Here is an 18912-nt window from a genome sequence, read left to right as displayed (position 1 = left end):
GACCTGGATGAACCGGGTTCTATTTCCCACTCCTCCAAATGAAGCCTGCTGGGTGACCTTGGGCTAATCACAGTTCTCTCAGAACTCTCTCAGCCTACGTGGAGGCAGGTAAAGGCAAACCACCTCTGAACATCTTTTGTCTTGAAAACCTTAAAGGGTTGCCATAAGTCAACTGTGACTTGACAGCACACATCCCCACACATCATCTATATAACCTGATATCATGAAGCTAAAATTCTTCTCCCTGGTAAAAAAGTAAAATATAGATTTGGGGATACTGCTGGGAAAAGGTGCAGTTAAGTTTCCTATTTTCCATCTGCATGATGTTTACACCTCTGAAAGTTCTCTCTTGATTGCGACTCTCCTCCTCCTCCTCCCATTCCCCCCCCCCCCCAATGGTTCTGCTCCCTAGCTAGAAGACGGGAGACAAAATGGCTGATTAGGCATAAGGCATCTGCTGCGTGGTGGGGCAAATGTCCATCGTGGCAAGATTTCTTATGCGGATAGGGAGACACAGAGGCTCAGCAGAGTTCAGCAGACATACTGCGCTGCAGGCTGTGGACTGCCTCCTCGTGTGAAAACAGAAAAACGCAAGGAGACCTTACTATAAGCACACTGTGCAGCGAAGAGCCCTGAAGCACTGAAAGAGCATTTCATGCATAATGGGCCAATGAAACGTTAAAAATAACAACTGGACCTATTGTTCTATCTAGTATCTAAATCACTGAAGAATAACCTAATAGATGTGGGTTCACCAGACCCTCGTCATTTCCAGGAAACCCATTACCATTAATTTCTCCCACAAAGCTGAACAAATATAATTGTTACATTCATGGCAGAACGGGAGTAAGAACAGGCTGGGAACTACGTCACTCAAATAAGTGAAAGTGGATCTACCATATTTTTGTTGCCTTTATGGCCAAATGGCCATGTCAGAATTAAAGCATGGTGAAATTTTTTAAATCTGATTAACATCCAGCACACACTTATAATGCTGCTGCTGATACTGCCTGATTCTGTGCATACTTACTCAGAAACAATTCCCATTGAGTTCTATGGTGATACACATGGGATTGCAGCTTTAATACTTAGACAGCATTTAGATTAAGTCTAAACCTGTATTGTCATCTGCAATGGTAGATTCTGGGCTTAGGCTTCGTTAACCAGCTGAAGGCTTAACTGTGATTTGACACAGAGACTTGTTAGCTCCCAGCAGATTATCTTAATGACTATATTACAATAATCCATCAGAGGGATGCCAGCCTCAAAGAACCCCCTAGAATTACAGCTCATCTCCAGACTACAGAGATCAGTTCCCTTGGAGAAAATGGATGCTTCGGAGGGTGGACTGTATGGCATTGTACGCCACAGAAGTCCCTGTCTTCCCCAGGCTCCATCCCCAGATCTCCAGGAGTTTCCCAACTTGGATCTGACTCCCCTCAGGTGGCTAGGAAGAACCTGACGACTCTACTACAGCATCTTTTAAGGGTGGGCAACCTATGGTACTCCAGATGTTAATGGACTACAGTTCCCATCAGCCCCTGCCAATTGGCCATGCTGGCAGGGGCTGATGGAAATTGTAGTCCTTGAACATCTGGAGCACCATAGGTTGGCCACCCCAGAATCCATCATTGTTTGTACCAGTAGATAAATTCGTAGTGTAGGGACCACACCTTCAAAATACTTTAACCATTCTAAGATTTATTCCCCTGCAACCTACGCGGAGTGGCACCTCGGGGCTCTTCTGTGTGGCAATGATTGCCAGCTTGCTGATTCTGGCTTCCACAAAACCCAGGCAGATTGTGACACAGCCTTGGAATTGTTTTAGATCCAGTGAAGAAATACTTCATTATGAACATTAGTAACAATGTTCTGCACTATAACAATACAGCCGTCTAGATTTCTTCTTTGGGGTGGACCCTTCCAGCTTTTCCATTGGTGCAAGAGAAAGGAGCGCCCCTTTTTGACCCTTGAAAAAGCTGTGCTGGGGACGGTGGGGAATGCATACAGAAAACGCTGTGCAGGATGGGGTCACAGCCAGGAAAGGAACTGGGCAAGAGCACCCCTCTTGCATCAGTAGACAAGTAAGTCTGACCCAGGGTCTCTTTCCTTTGCTATCCCTTTAATTTTCTCCCATTTCTTAATAATTGGGGGGCTGAATCTTCCTCAACATGATCCACAAAGCTTCCGCTAAGTGTATTTATAAACCTGGTTTGGTGGCAGTTCATAATCCTTATATACTGGAGTATTCCCGCCTTTGAGGCATGATATAATTGGGAATGCCCAAGCCGTGAATCAGATGGCTATATTGGTCAGCTACTTGTCAGATTCCTCTACCAGACATAACTAGATCCCCTTTCACATTGTGGTAGTAAGAAACGCAGTAGCATTTTTTACTGGTTTTCGTGTGGAATCACGCTGCCCTTTTTTGACGGTCGTCCTGCTGATGCAGGATCAACTTTTCTTGTGAAATCCCTCTTTCCCCTCCACTGCAGGTTTCAAAGCTGGGACCCCACAGAAGAGGAAACCCGGCTTGGGGCTGTTCATTTTTTTGTTTGTTTGCTGTTATGAAATCTGAAGGCAAGCTTGGGAGCATGCTGGGAACACGACTGCGAAGCAGAACAAAGCAGCCTCTCACGGAAACCGTGAAAAGCTCCGGGACATGAAGGGTCACGAATGAAAGAATCTGTAACCCACACTGCATCAGATTATTTTTTTTTCAAGCAAAGTAGCAAATGCAACCCCCCGCCCCCCGAACAATGCTGTTACCAATCCCAAATGAGGAGGAGCGAAATTCTGCTTGCCTGTAAAAGGGCAGCTGTACACTACAGACAGCCCCCTCAAATCACTGTCACACCATGCACATTAGAGAAGCTATCTCAATTTGTTGTAACTTGAAGGACACTGCTCGCCTCCCTGTCTTCATAGGAGACAGTAAGGCTGAATGGATCTTGCTACAATTCTGGCCATCGGTGGGAGGCTGTCTAAAGCCAGGGTTGGAAACTTAGCCACATTTGGGGCAATGTGTCTTAACTTCCAGCTTCCTCCCTCTCTAAGATCCCAGTGATGACAGCGGTCTTGAAGGTCCTATGTGCTGCGATATGGAAATCTTGGGAAGTCCTGTTTGGCAGGTGGGGGTCAGAAGTGCCGCCACGCTTCAGGGCCTTTAGCAGCTCCGAGAAACGAGCAAACAAACAACCTCACAAGAAGACGAAATTGAAAGGGGACCCCTTACCTGGTAGATCATGACTTTGAAGTTCCTGCGCTTCAGCAGCTCTGCCTCGTTGGATTCTAGCTTCTTGATCTGCCCGCCTTGCTTCTCCAGGTTCTGCCGCACAGTTTTCACGTTGACGCTGACCTTGCGGACCTTCTCCAACATCTTGTTGACGGTGTTGCTGGTGGTGGTGTGGGCCTTGGTGAGCTTGGCCAGTTCCCCTTGGATGCTGGCCACCACCCCGTCCATCTCCTGCTGCCTCTCCTCTAGCTGACTCTGGGTCAGCTGGATCTGATCAACGGCCCCAATGATCTTGTCCAGGAGGGTGAGCACCATCACTCCATTGATCTGGTCGGATTTGATGGGCTCCTCGCTGGCCGGCTCCTCGGAGGCCTCGGAGGCCGCCGGTTGCTCCACAATCTCGAGGGTGGTGTCTGCCATAGTTGCTCAGGAGTCCTGACTAGCAGAGCCTGGAGAAGTTTGTCACCGCAGGGTCAGGAAAAAGAGGGAAGGAGAAACAGAATCCGAGATCTCTCAGAGCTGGGAGGCAAGCCAGGAGCTGAGAGCGCAGCGCGTGGATGTGTGCTTCGAATGGAATGGCACAGCCCTTGCCAAGCTGTCCGGGGAAACTGTCCTGCAAAATTTTCCAGGCTCCCCAGCCATTGGCTGACTCCACCCCAACAGGAGGAAAAGAGGCTCTTGCCAAATGCCTGGCAGCCCCACCCCTTTTTTTCTGAAATGATTAAAATAGTTGAATAGGAGGCAACGGCTTTAGCATGCAAGCTCAGGCAGGGCTTGCTCACTCCACGCTCGCCAAGGAATGCAACAGTGCTCAGCCTCTGCTTTCACTAAGTTAAAAGGCAGGGATTCCTAAACAAATTTCCAGGGGATCCACCCGCGAGGAAGAGAAACAAAAAGGCTCTCTGGAAAACGGCCGGAGAACCTTGTAGCTGCACTGTGCATAATTGCAAATGTTCCAGAGCGGCTGGCTGGAAACAGCTGCAACAGAGGAACACAGCTGGGGTAAGCCTCTGTTTTCAGCAGGGCCAGCCCAAGCTTTTCAGGTTTCCTTTTAAAGACAGGGAATGGCAATTGGGGGCGCATGCGGCTCCAATCACTCAAGGCACACAGCTGGCTTTGCCGCTTTGTGCCCACAGTGATGCGTTCACAGGACCAAGCATCTCTCGAGAGGCATGTTTTTGTTTACATGTGATGAATATACAAGGATGATTCTGGCAGTTTTCAGGCACTGTCCGTGATCAGGTTCTTTGTGAACCATCTGGTGCACACAGATGGAAGATATTTCCAGCGTCCTTTTCTAATAATCTGAAAGCAGATTGAAGCGCCAGGGAAAAAATAGTCGCATTCAAGAATTCATTCTCCCAGTATGAAGCAACGAGACAGTTTATGAATCGGCTGACAACCGGTTTTGCAAGTATGTCAGATAACACTGTTGTCTTAGCCTGATTTGGGTGCCTCTGGATCGATGCACCTTGGTCCTTCCTTGTGACCAGCAATAACATGTGAAGAGTGTTGTGCTCAGCTGTGATAATAACCCTGTGTGTCAAATACCTGCTCAGCTGTGGAGCTCTCTGGGTGAGTCACTGGGTGTTCAGTGGGCACAATGCAGGGTTCCTATTACGCATTTAATCCCATCCTTCTCCTAAGTAGCTCATAATGCTGGAAATGGCTCTCATCATCACCTTCATTTTATCCTCCCAACAACCCTGTGAAGTAGGCCAAGAGAAAGAGAGCAACAAGCCCAAGTTTACCCGGTGAGCTTCCTGATTGAGTGGAGATTTGAACCCAGGCCTCCCTGGTTCTAGTGTAACACTCTAAAGCAGAAATCTTCAATCTTTTTGAGCCTGCAGGTGCCTTTAGAATTCTGTCACAGGGTGGGAATTTGATCAGAGGCGTAGGGGAGCAAGCCCCACCCCCACCTCTCTGTAGGTTGGCTCCTGCAGTCCCCAGCACCTGGGAAGGGCAAAAGCCGGCCTGCATGGAGGCTGGGGGTGGGGCTCGGTGGCAGCAGGCAAGCCAAGTGGGCACTCAGTCCACCCACCGCTGAGCCCCACCCCCACCTCCCTGCGGGGGGGGGGGCTCGGTAGCATGTGGCTGGGGCACATGCCATTTTGTCATGTGGGGGGCACCCGGCGCCCCCCCCATGACAGAAAGGCCTGCACCCATACATGTCCCCGGGTGCAGGCCTTTCTGTCATGTGGGGGGGGAGCCGAGTGCCCCCCACATGACAAAATGGTGTGTGCCCCAGCCGCAAGACGGAGTTGTTCCACCGGGCTTTTGTGGAGGCCAGTTGCTGAGGTGCTGTCCCTTGTATGCTGTTCTCATATTCCACTCTATCTTTGGAATTACATCTATAAATGCCGCTGAGCTGGGCTATGGAAGTTATTAGATTTGTAAGGTTGGAGTTACTAGATGTTTTTAATATGGTTTTAATAAGATGTAATTTATTATTTATTGTGGTTGTTGATTTTGTTTGTTGTTGACCTGTACACTGCCCAGAGCTGTTAGGGGATGGGGCGGTATACCAAATCCAAGAAATAAAATAAAATAAATAAATAATAATAAATTTTGCCTCTTAATGCCCCACCAGGTAATCCCAGCCCCACCCCCACCCCCAGGGCAGTACCACCCCTAACCTACAGTGAGCAGAGGTAGGCCTAATATCCAAAGCCCAAATACATGAGGCATTGATTTTTATAGGTCATGATTACGAAAAGTGCCAGACAGTCATAATCTGAAATGTTTTCTCCCTGTCGCTCTAGACAGTGCATCACAAAAATGGAGGCACATGATCGGTCTGCTGCTGAGATGTTGACAACCGTTATGTAAGAAAATATTCAGACCATAATTAAAGACAGAGGAATGGATCCAAAAAGCTTTTCTGCTGGTGGAATAGAGGGGGATGGTCTCCTTTGACCATCCGAAAAGGCTGTGTTGAGGACTGTGGAACTTGCAAAGACAAAAGGAGTATAGGACAAAGTGCTAAGGAGGGGAAAAGCTAGCTGGCTGGATCCAACACAGGAATCTTGTTCAGATCTGACAATTATTCAGACCATTTTTAAAAGTTTTTTTTTCTTTAGGCACTGACATTTCAGAAAATAACATTGACTTTTCTGAGGATAGCACCTCCAAGATTGCATTGTCTTTCCAGTTCTGACTCCCTAGTTCTTGCTATTGGCCTTACCTGGAAGGCTCAGCTTAGACTGATCTTGCCAAATCATGGAACCATAGAGTTGGAGGAGACCCAAAGGGCCATCAAGTCCAGCCCCCTGCAATGCAGGAACACATAGTCAAAGCACTCCTAACAGATGGCCATCCAGCCTCTCTTTAAAAACCTTCAAAGAAGGAGACTTCACCACACTCCGAGGGAGTGCATTCCACTGCCGAATAGCCCTTACTGTTTGAGTTCTTCATGGTCTGCAGCCATTGGAGGGATGAATGGTCTGTCAAGAGGGTAAATTCTTGCCCCCACAAGTAAGGTCGTAGTTTGTCCAGTGCCCATACAATTGCCAAACATTCTTTTTGCACTGAAGACAAGTTTTTCTCCCGAGGGATCAGTTTCCTGCTGAGATATGCAATTGGATGTCTGGTGCCCTCCCACTCTTGCATTAGAACAGCCCCGATCCCAGAGTCTGAGGCATCAGTTGCAACAAAGAACCGCCTGTCAAAATCAGGAGCTTTGAGCACAGGTAGAGACACTAACGCTTGTTTCAACTGCTCAAAAGCGGCCTGACAGACTGGGGTCCAAACCACCTTGTCTGGGAGGGATTTCTTGGTGAGGGAGGAGAGGGGGTCTGCTATCGTCCCGAAATCTGGGACAAACCGTCGGTAATAATTTGCCATGCCCAGGAAAGCCCGGACCTGCCTTTTTGTCCTTGGGGCCTTCCAATTTCGGATTGCCTCTACCTTGTCCCACATTGGGGTGATATTCCCACTCCCCACTCTGTGTCCCAAATAAACCACCTCCGACATCCCAAATTGGCATTTATTCAATTTGATGGTGAGACCTGCCCCCTGAATGGCACCCAGCACCCTGGCTAAAGATGGTAGAAAGCAGGGTAGGTCCTTAGAGCTTAAAATGTTGCCATTGGCAAAGAGCTCACATTACCTGGCTGAGCACATGGTCCAGAAAATGGCAGCCGCCTTCCCAGTTCAGGCAAGAGCTCTGCTCCCCTCCAGAGAGACCTGAGCCAAGAGACCTCGCCCCTCTCTTCCCCTCAATTTATCAGATCCCAGACCCCACCCTCCTTTGACCAGGTCAGGCTGGGTCAAGATATCATTTCCCCCTAGGTCAGGTAGCATTTCCTGATGTATCTCTGGGATTTCTTAGTCCTCCAAATCTCTGGTACCTGGTTGGAGAAGGAGAGGATGAAAGAAAAAGGAAACAGAAGGGGGGGGGGGAAGGAGCCATTTCTCCACAGGTGGAATCTCTTTTCCTTCACCTTGAACCCATTACTCCTGGATCTAGTTTCCGGAGCAGCAGAAAACAAGCTTGCCTCCCTCACCAACATGACATCCCTTCAAATATCTAAACATGGCTATCATGTCACTTCTTAACCTTCTCTTCACCAAACGAAACATACCCTGCTCCCTAAGTCTCTCATCATAAGGCATGGATTCCAGACCTTTTACCATTTTGGTTGCCCTCCTCTGGACTTGATGTTAAGAGCTAAGCAGATTTGGCTGTAACTCCAACAGTTAGAACTTGCACTAAGAAATACTCTCCTGGGTTGTTATGATGTTACCCGAAATGATGGGAAGTCATGTGAGCTCCCAAAGGTATCCGGTAGGCCACTGTGAGTAACAGGGCTGGACTAGATTGGTCTGATCCAACAGGCTCTTTCTTATGTTCTTCTTATGTTCTTAAGTCCCTCCCTTTTAGAGTGAGAGAGCAGACTCTTGGCTTAGCTAGAGATTGGGGGACTTGACACCTTGATATGTATACAGGAGAGAGTTTTTGTAAGAAACTCACAGGAGAGCAAATAAAGTTTCACAGTTTTTATTAAAAGATAATAGGAGTATACAAGCACACAATCAAATCAAAGCAGTAGAACACACACAGTCCACATATATAAGCAGGTTTGGAATATATGAGGAAATTGGGGAGTAAGGGTTATAGTCACCTGATCTGGGAGTGGAATGGTCCAATGAACAGAACTGAGCAACCCAACATTAGATTGGAAGAACAACGTGTTGTAGAGCAATATCACAGACAGTGAAGTGTTCAGAGATATTGAACACTGGCTACTGGGTGAGGGGGCTTCTTATAGGGAAAAAGAGATTGTCAGGGTTATGCAGAGTGACCCTTAATCCTCCTGGACAAAGAGGATCCTGCCTTTCCAGGGAACTCAAGAGACAGACCTTAATGGTTGGGTTGTTGGCATAATGGGTTGAGACATCAGCTTGATGTTCCAAGCTTGGAGAGTGCCTCCAAAGGGGAAGTTAGCTAGTGAAATTACAGCTGTACAACAGTGACAATGTAAATGAGGTGGTAGTTAAAGGTATTAGTCAGAGGAAAAATCATTGGGTTGGTCCAGAGCTGGAGATGGGAACTCTTTCCAGGGTAAGGTCTTTGTGTTCACTTAATCCTGTCAGGAAGGGTGTGAGAGAAGCATTGTTCAAGGTTGGTTTGGAGGGAGACAAGTCCAGACAAAGTTATTTCTCCTTGTGGCTACACTGAACCAATCCAACGAATGGACTCCCCATTTTGGCATTGCACTGCTAGGCATCCCAAGGGTTGACTGAGGTGGGTAGAGACACCACTGTCCTCCAAACCTTTGGTCCACCATAGCTTGGTCTGGCAACAATAAGTCGGCTGCAACTTGACAGCACTTTAACACAGTTCTTGCAATTGAAGCATAAACAAAAGACTATGTTTAGCTGGGTTATTTATATGCAGTGTGCCCTTTTTGTTTCTTGAATTAGAGCTCTGTTTTGTCATGATCCACTTATAAAAATACAGATTGACTGACTGGCACAGCATCTGGGAGGCCAACTTATACGCATGCCATTTTGTCAAACGGACTCTACCAAACAGTGTCAGTGGCCTCCATGTTTTGGTCTTACTAAAGCGCAGACTTGTCTGCAGAGGTGTATCTAGGCAAACTGGAGCCCAGGGACAAAACCTGAGTTTGGCACACACACCCCCCCCCGCCCCCATGGGCCAAACACACAAACCCTTCCAGACCATGACCAAACAATGATTTTTTGCATCAGCTCACAAAACACCTCCCACCCCAGCAAAACATACATGGCTCTCTCCCCACCAACTCTCCTAATTTTGTCCTCACACCAACCCTATGAGGTAGATTGTTAGCCTGAGAAACAGCTCCAAGCCAGTGCAAGTGGGTATTAGCCATGTAAATCTTTCACAAACCACCCCCAGCAAAACATTTACCAATGTCAGCATCATCTCTCACAAAACACCTCCAGTGGAATATACCCCCAAACAGCATCACTTTCAATGGTGTTTAAACTAGGGAGCCCAGATTCTTCTTGTAAATCCACCTTGAAGGGAGAATCTGGGATCCCCAGTTAAAACAACATTAAAAATGATGCTGTTTTTGGGTGGATTCTCCCCCACCCTGAAATGATGATACCACCCAGGTTTGGTAAAGTTTGGTTACCCTAAAAGGTGTAGCCCCCATCTCCTGTTAACTCCCATTGGAAACAATGGGGGATGGGGCATCCCTTTTGGGAGTCCATAAATTTGGACCCCATGAACCAAACTTCACCAAACCTGGGAGGTATCATCAGGAGGGTCTCCTGAAAGATCCCAGACATTTTGGTGCTGCAAGCCTAAAATCTGCGCCCCCTGCAGGCCAAAAACTGAAAAACTGAAAAACACTAAAAAATACAAAAACACACAAACGAACCTGAAATTTTGGCGCCCTCCACTGGGGGGCGCTTGGTGATATGGGGTACCCCATGTCCCCTAGGTAAATACGCCACTTCTTGTCTGTCTCCAACAGAACAGAACAGCTGTAAGGAGTCTCAAAACAGCTTTCAAATTCCTTTTCATTCGTCTCCCCATAACAGGCACCTTGTGAGGTAGGTGGGGCTGAGAGAGTTCTGAAGAACTGTAACTAGCCCAAGGTCACCCAGCAGGCTCCATGTGTAGGAGTAGGGAAACAAATTCAGTTCATTAGATAAGAGTCCACTGCTCATGTGTAGGAGTGGGGAATCAAACTCTGTTCTTCAGATTAAAGTCCATTGATTTTAACCACTATACCATGAGCATTAGTAGCAATTTCTGCTTGGTTGGAACTTTCTCTGTTTTTGAACCCTGACAATTTGAACCCTAACAATCAGTCCAGAGGATAGACTAGAACATTCTAGTTAGCCAGCAGCCGTAGACATGTGTATCTATTGCTGATAGAATCTGGTCCCCTTGACCTGTTGGATTCTGCATCTGGTAGTTCAGCAGAGTGCACAAGGCAGTCTTTGTGGAACAAAATTACTCAGAGCCTTTTTATCTATTCAAACTAATGTACTTAACTTATTGTAGGAACTCTGTTTCTGAATAGGATAGAATAAATATAGTTTCCTAATCTAGTCTTACTAGGATAGAGGAAGACACAGGATTTGCATTCTTCCCTCACAGTTCCAAGATGGAGAAGTGGTGTAGAGAGCAGGAACGGAGTGAGGGGGAACTGCGCCCGGTGTATGTGTGTGCCTTGGGCCCCTCCAAGCCCCTGCCCGCCCAGTGCGTCACACACACCCCTGCCCCCTTGGCACTACGCTACTGGTGGAGAGGTGTAAAAGGTAGAAGGAAGTTTCCTTGAGAGTAGCAATCTACACATCAAAAGGAAGTGTCAGAGCAGTAGAGAAAGAATTCCCAGTGCCTTGACCCCTCTATCTCTCTAGTCAAGTCCCACTCTAGAATCTGAGGTTAAGAGACAATGCAAAGTCCTTCACTTCCAACAATTATCTAATGAGTTTTTGTGTGGTACATACTTCCCGAATGGTGCTGTTAGCTGTCTTTAGGGGAAAGAGCAGTTACCACACAGAGCCAGTGAAAGCAGCTAGACCTTGTAGCTTAATTTGGAGATAGAAGTTGCTTTCTGAGAGCCATCAGGGAATGTGTGTGTAAAAGTGCTGTCAAATCACAGCTGACTTAGGCAACCCTGAAGGGTCATCAAGGCAAGAGACTGAGGTGGTTTGCCATTGCCTTCCTCTGCACAGCAACCATGGCATTCTTTGGTGGTCTCCCATTCAGTTTCTCACCAGGGCCAACACTGCTTAGCTTCTAAGATTGAGAAGATCAGGCTAGTCTGGGCTACCCAGGTCAGGACAATCAATCAGGGGATGCCTGTTTCTAACTGAGAGGTGGGGATGTGACTGGGGTAAAAGAGTATTGATCCCTGCCCTTGCATCAGTTGAAATTGGTATGCAAGGGGTGCGGGAAAGGATGCTGCCAGTTACACAAATATATTCTTGGCTTGGTGATTTCACATTATTGGTCAAATACAAGGTGGGCAGCTGACAAACAGTTGCCACAATTTGCACTGAGAACAGGCCTGAAACTCTTCGGCTCACATGCTTCGTCCTCCTCCTTCTCAAGAATTCTGGTTGTGCAGGCAAGAAACAAAATCACAACTTGCTAAAGCATCTGGTATTTAACACGTCCTGGTACCGGCTGAGGGGTTTCTAGACCACAAAGTCCTTGATCTTGTTATGATATGCAGCGGGAAGGAAGGAATAGCAAGCCTGACTTGTGCTTGTCAAGGACATAATGTGGTTTGTGCATGATGACATCTGACTGCACAGACATTTGATCAGCCAGGTGCTGGCCTGCATCCCACGGGCCGTTCCCAAACCAAGCAAGACTCTTTGCATTAGCTCTGTGCGTCTTTCTCCCAGAAAAAAAGTAGCATTTTTCTTTGTATCTCCCACATGAGTTAGATCCTTTGCTTTCCATCTTCTAGCATCACAGTGTATTTTCCCAAACTGGCTTTGGTTCAATTTTTCCAGGAGGATCATACTCAGAGTTGGTTTGATGTGGATTTGTGGATCTCACTGTCCACATCTGACCCACCCCTGGCATCTTGCACCCACCATGCTCCATTCCTGCCACTGGCAGACTTATTTTAACAATCAGCAGTACTAGCAGCACTATAGGACACTGGCGTAATGCCCATTGGGCAAGGTGGGCAGCTGCCCAGGGCATCACTTTGTGGGGGGCATCAAAATGCTGGGTTCGTTTTTGGGTATTTTAGTGGTTTTCCATTTTGGCCTGAAGGGGGCGCAGATTTTAGGCTAGCAGCACCAAATTTTCAGCGTATCATCAGGAGACTGTCCTTATGCTACTCCCCAAGTTTGGTGAGGTTTGGTTCAGGGAGTCCAAAGTTATGGACTCCCAAAGGGGGTGCCCCTATCCCCCATTGTTTCCAATGGGAGCTAATAGGAGATGGGGGCTACAGTTTTGAGGGTCCATAACTTTGGCCCCCCTGAACCAAACTGCTCCAAACTTGGGGGGTATCATTAGGGCAGTCTCCTGATGAGAGATTTCTGAAAGCTTGAGACTGTGTCTTCAAGAAATGTGCTGCCCTCTCAGCCTCGCAATAGCCCCCCATTGACAGCAATGCAGAAAACTCAATGCAAGAATGTAAAGATTCTTGGGCAAATTTCTGAGGATGTTCCTGCAGGAGGTGCATTTTGAGGGATGTATTAGGGGCACCAAAATTTCAGAATCATCTGGAGATGATGGCACCCCCCCCCAAGTTTACAGTGCAGTTTGGTTCCAGGGGATCCAAAGTTATGGACTCTCAAAGGGTAGCCCCCATCTCATTAGCAAGGAATGGGGGATGGGGCACCCCCTTTGAGGGTTCATAACTTTGGACCCCCTAAACCAAACTGCACCAAACTTTGGGGGTACCATAGGGACAGTTTCCAGATGATACCCTAAAATTTTGGTGCCGATACATCCAAAAATGCGCCCCCTGCAGGAACATCCCAGAAATCTGCCCAAGAATCTTTGTTCTGCATTAAGTTTTCTGTATTGCTGTCCCATGGGGGATTGCAGGCGAGGATTCTGAAGGCACAGTCTCAAGCTTTCAAGGTTCTCATTAGGGAGACTGCAAGTTCCTGATGATACCCCCAGGTTTGGTGCAGTTTGGTTCAGGGGGGCCCAAAGTTATGGACCCTCAAAACTGTACCCCCATCTCCTATTAGCTCCCATTGGAAACAATTTGGGATGGGGCACCCCCTTTGGGAGTCCATAACTTTGGACTCCTTGAACCAAACCTCACCAAACTTGGGGAGTAGCATAAGGATAGTCTCCTGATGATGTGCTGAAATTGTGTTGCTGATATGTCTAAAAATGCACCCCCTGCAGGCACCAATGTCCTGGTGCAAAAAAATTTGGTCGTGGTGGAGTGGCCGCCCATGGAGGGGGCATCCAACTCAGGTTTTGCCCAGGGCTACAGTTTGCCCAGGGCTGCCTCGTTACGCCCCTGCTATAGGAACATACATACTACCTTGCTTTTGTTTTAAAAGCCAAAAAGCACTCTGGCATGATGGGAACTGGTGGGGAAATACTGAGAATATCACTATGTGGCTGCTCTGTTGCTACTGTGAATGCCTCTACATTTGCAGCGGCTGTGAGAGGACAACGGGGAATTGTGACTACGTTGAAGCAGCCTGGATACATTTATTTTTGTTGGGATGTCCTACATAGGTAGGCATGCAGTCGAAACTGAATTCCCTTCTGCATTTGTTTTTCTTTTACCACATGTTGAAAAGAACAGACTATTTAACAGATAAATATTTCTTAAGGCACAACCCATCCTTCCTGACTCATCCCCAGGAGAGAAACAAAAGCTGCTAGTGTCTGAGAGAGATGAGTCAGTTTTACACATTCAGGCAAAAGCACAGCAAGGACTTTTGTGTGGATTGTTCAGATGACATCTGCTTCAGAGATGTTCTAAAATGCCTCCCAGGGTTATGCAGCTATGGAGCAAATCCAGTCTAATGTGGGAAATGTATGCACACTCAAAAGTGTCTGAAAACTCCTGATACTGACTGGAAGTAATATTTCTGTAGTAAACTAGAAATCTAAAAGTAAACAAAAGTTCTGTATTTAGAGAATAGAATACAAATATTAAAACTACTTTAGAAGAGAAGAAGAAGAGTTTGGATTGATATCTCCCCATTCACTCCTATACGGAGACTGAAAGGGGCTTACAATCTCCTTTCCCTCCCCCCCCCCCCCCCAACAAACATCCTGTGATGAGGGTGGGACTGAGAGAGCTCCGAAGAGCTGTGACTACCCAAGATTACCCAGCTGGCACATGTTGGAGTGCACAAGCTGATCTGGTTCAACAGATAAGCCTCCACAGCTCAAGTGGCAGAGCAGGGAATCAAACATGGTTCTCCAGATTAGAATGCACTTGCTCTTAACTGCTACACCACGCTGGCTCTCCATGTGGTGGATAAAGAGTCTAAGAAGGGGACATAGGTTTAAATGCTGATCAGCCACGACCTTCATTGGATGAGTCTCTCTCTCTCTCGGACTAGGATCTGGAAGAGTCAGGTTCAAATCTCCCCTGCCATGGAAGCTTGCTGGGCCAGCCACACACTCTCAGCCTAACCTATCTCATAGGGTTGTCAAGGTTGAATATGAAATGGAGGAGAGGGGAACAATGTACATGGCTTTGGGCCTGCATCTCAAATAAAGACATGCTGTGAAAAATAGAAAGAGGAGCAGAGGAAGAGCATATGCTATATGTTCATTAGAAGGAGAGCATAATAAAAATAGCATCTCCAGAGTTACAGAAATGTTACATTTAATATACCATAAAAGGTACAAAACAGGCAGAAATTCAGCCACTGAATCATTTTTTTTTCTCAGTACAAAAAAGCTGGGGAGAAATACCCATTGAATTTCAGCCTGATAACTCTTCAAAAGCAAATTGTCCTGGACGAAGATATTTCTATTGTCTAGTCACAGTTTATGTATGGCAACCCTGTTGTATTTTCAAGGCAAGAGAGCTTCAGAGGCCATTCAAACACTTGCCAAAGTCAGGGCCAAGGGTGTGTGATTGGCCCAAGGTCACCCAGCAAATTTTCATGGCAGAGAGGGGATTTGAACCTGAGTTTACCAAATCCTAATCTGACATCTTAACCACTATACTACACAGGCTGTCATTGCCATGCTTTAAACAACTGGAATATTCTCTTTGGTTTCTTTAGGTTTGCATGGAGCTCTTTTGTGTTCTCACTGTGCATGTTCCTTCCTTTTACTATCATAACTTTATGGAAGGGACATCTGACATCTTTATTTATTTATTGCTGTCTGGTTGCATTTGATTTATGGCAGCTCAATAAAGTTTTCAAGACAAGACTCTGGACAAAGGTGGTTGGCCATTGCCTGCCTCTGCATAGCAACCATGGAATTCCTTGGAGGTCTCCCCTCCAAGTACTAACCAGGGGCAACACTGTTTAGCGTCCAAAATCTGATGAGGTCAGGCTAGCCTGGTCTATTCAGGTCAGGACTTTTACATCTTTAGCAGTGCTGAAAGGACGATTCCCATTCTTGTTCAATTCTACTTGGAAAAGCAGTATATACAAATGTACTCTTCAGTCGTCAGTTGCAATAATGACAGAGATATTCTGTGTATTCTGTTTAATTATTAAAATCATCATCATCACCATTTCTGACCTGGATAGCCTAGGCCAGCCTAATCTCATGAAATGGCCTAACCTTGTCAGAAACTAAGCAGGGTCAACCCTGGTTAGTACTTGGATGGGAAACCACCAAGGATTCCAGGGTCGCTGTGCAGAGGAGGGCAATGGCATTATGGCAAACCACCTTTGTACATCTCTCGCCTTGAAAATCTTATTGGTTTGCCATGTCAGGTGTGACTTGATGGCACTTTATACTCATGCACATTTACTAGTAACAGAAGAAGGCTCTAGACTGTGGGGCTTACAAACTCCTTTCCCTTCCTCTCCCCACAAAAGACACCTTGTGAGGCAGGTGGGGCTGAGAGTTCTGAGAGAACTGTGACTAGCCCAAGGGATGTGACTAGCCCAACAGGGATGTAGGAATGGGGAAACAAATTTGGTTCACCAAATTTGGTCCGCCGCTCATGTGGAGGAAATGGGGATCAAACCCAGTTCTCCAGGTCAGAGTCCACCCCTTAACCACTACGCCATGCTTGCTCACAATAAACTGCATATGTTCTCTTGCTGAGTCTCACTGTATTGCATTTCTACTTGTGTAATGCCATTGTTTGCTCCCGTTTAATATTTTGTGCTTTGTTCAGATTTATCTGCGTTAAATTCTTGCAACCCTGGTACTGTGACATTGTTTATTAGGTGTTTTATTTTGCCAACTGGATTTATTTCACATTGTGTAATCCGCCTTGAGTCTGTGACAAAGGTGAACCATAAATAAAAACTTTAAGACACAACGATACTGTCATGACTGAATACGAACGACTCAGAATAATACTCAAAATATTGTTTAATAATCGTCATCATGATAATCAAATCATAATAATCCCATGAGGAATAACTGTGCGACTGCCACGTCCTTAGGAGACCAACACATACCGCCTTCTGGGGCGATCACGACGCGTGAAGTAAAACCGGGCACCGAAACAGCCAAAAAAATATCCGCCCCACCCCCTCTCAGTGATGTCACTCAACCACAAGAGGACCCACGGCGCCTGCCCAGTCCCATTCCTCCCCACAACGGCGTCCAGCCCTCAGAAGCCGCTGCGCAATGGGTACGCCGACGCGCCACCCGTTGCTAAGCAACCCACTGAGTCTGGCGGAAGAGAGCGCTCCCTGAGAACCTCCGAGCTGACGTCAGCGACGGAAGCCGAGGCGGTGACGACGGTTTGTCAATCGAGCGGCCGACTGGGCTGTGGGCCGCAGGTGTAGGTGGCTGTCCAGGTTTGTGGGGGGCGAAAAATGGCCCCCTCCTCTTCGTCTCTTTCAAGGGGGCTGAGTGTGCAAGTGAGGCCCCGCCATGAATTGTGGGATGCTGAGGACTGGGGGGTGGGTGCGTGGGCTGTGTGTGACTTCCCCGGTAGGGGGAGGGGCGTACGTGATTATGGGTTCTTGTGGCACCGAACGGTATGAGCCATGCTGGGTTTTGGTGCCGGCCTGATATCACGCCTATAGGAAAGTAGGTCATTCTGGCCCAAAGGGGCCAGGGGAGGAGACAGTTTGGATGTGCGATTTTTCTTATGTGGGGTGAATGATGCCGTGGAGCATGTATGGGAGGAAGGGTGCCTTTGGGTTAGGCAATTATTCCTTGGGATGCTCTCTCTGGGCCACCTTGGAACAAAAGGAAGACAATTTGAAAGCTATGAAGGGTGTTCTTTATATTTACGTTTATGTTTGGGGTGTATTTGTTTTCTGCTGCCTCAGAGACTAGGACACGGAGTAATGGATTCAAGAAAGAGATTGCAGGAAAAGAGATTCCACCTAAACATTAGGAAAAACCTTCTGACTATCAGGGTTGTTTGATAGTGGAATGTGTTGCCTACGAGAGTGATGGAGTCTTCTTCTTTGGAGGTTTTTAAACAGAGGCTGGATGAACATATGTCAGGAGTGCTTTCATTGTGTGTTCCTGCATTGCAGGGGGTTGATGGCCTTTGTGGCCTCTTCTAACTATGATTCTATTTTAGAGGGCATTGTGGGGGGCACTGGGGTCAAGCCTGGCATGGAAGGTTGCTGTAATCCTGGCGAAGGGGTTGGGGAGTCTTTTGTGGCAAGAGGTAGAGGAAAGCAACTTTTACTATTTGTGAGATGGAGCTTAATCGCTTCGTTGATTCAATCCCAATTTCAGAGGGGAGGGGTGTGTGCCATGTTTCTGCTATCTAAATGGGAACCAGACCTGTGGCACCATAAAGATGAATTTTAGCTTGTCACCAGGGGCATCCTGTGGCAAATGGCTGAGGGCCTTGCAGCGTTATGGAAATGAATCTTTGTGGCTTCAGGCTTTGTGGCAGAGGCTTATGCCACAACAAATGTGTTTGTAGCAAGACTGTAATTCAATAAAAGGTATGCATATGCCCTATTGTGTTCCTGTATGATGTTTGAGGAGCAATGGACGTTATAGGATAGGGTGATAGCAGTTTCCTTTTGTGGTGTTAGGATGGTGAAAATAAAAATTGCTTCTCCCTTTGCAGCAGAACTGAAATGACAGAAGGAGCCTACTCTGGTGGAATAAGAAGGGGTGTTTCTTGGACAGATGAGTCTTTGTGAAATAAAGATGCTATTTTTCCTTTATGATTTTTTTTGGAAAGGGAGAAAAGGGAGAATTCTCCAAAATGAAATTGAAATTCTGTCGCTCACTCTATGGGCAGGCATTTCTCTCACATTTGAAGAACAGCCTTTGTTTTAGTTGCGTGGCTATAAAAATATTATCTGTAATATAGCAATTGAGGATGGGTCAATTGAGTCTCAGCTGGTTTTGTCCATTACCAACACACTGGAAATTTGGGCGTAATGGAGCCTGATAGGGTGATAGTGTTAAGAATGTCCTTGAAATGCCCGCCTCTCTCGCTTGTTGGAAAGAGCTAAGATGGGAGCCTTGGTTTGCTGTTTAAATTTGTGCCCAGCTTCTGGTCGCAGTGTTAACATGTAGTGGGGTGGAAAGGATATTGTGTATGACGTGACTGATGATATCCTGGTTCCCAGCCATCAGAGTGTTGCAACTT

General features: G+C 46.9%; 2 protein-coding genes across 2 annotated transcripts in view; one reads left to right on the top strand and one right to left on the bottom strand.

The window, feature by feature from the left end:
- Positions 1-3956, bottom strand: part of CAVIN1 (caveolae associated protein 1) — a 48977-nt gene extending 45021 nt beyond the window's left edge. The window contains exon 1 of the mRNA XM_048517764.1: positions 3236-3956. Within this exon, the coding sequence (XP_048373721.1) occupies positions 3236-3655 (420 nt within the window). The 5' untranslated portion in view covers positions 3656-3956. The remainder of the gene's footprint in view (positions 1-3235) is intronic.
- Positions 3957-16997: 13041 nt separating this feature from the next.
- Positions 16998-18912, top strand: part of ATP6V0A1 (ATPase H+ transporting V0 subunit a1) — a 65933-nt gene continuing 64018 nt past the window's right edge. Inside the window, 1 exon segment of the mRNA XM_048516918.1 lies at positions 16998-17137. The gene's annotated coding sequence lies outside the window, so the exon portion shown is untranslated.

This window comes from Sphaerodactylus townsendi, linkage group LG15 (assembly GCF_021028975.2).
Source record: "Sphaerodactylus townsendi isolate TG3544 linkage group LG15, MPM_Stown_v2.3, whole genome shotgun sequence".
In the NCBI taxonomy this organism is placed as follows: Eukaryota; Metazoa; Chordata; class Lepidosauria; order Squamata; family Sphaerodactylidae; genus Sphaerodactylus; species Sphaerodactylus townsendi.
This window is presented reverse-complemented; position numbering and strand designations above follow the sequence as displayed.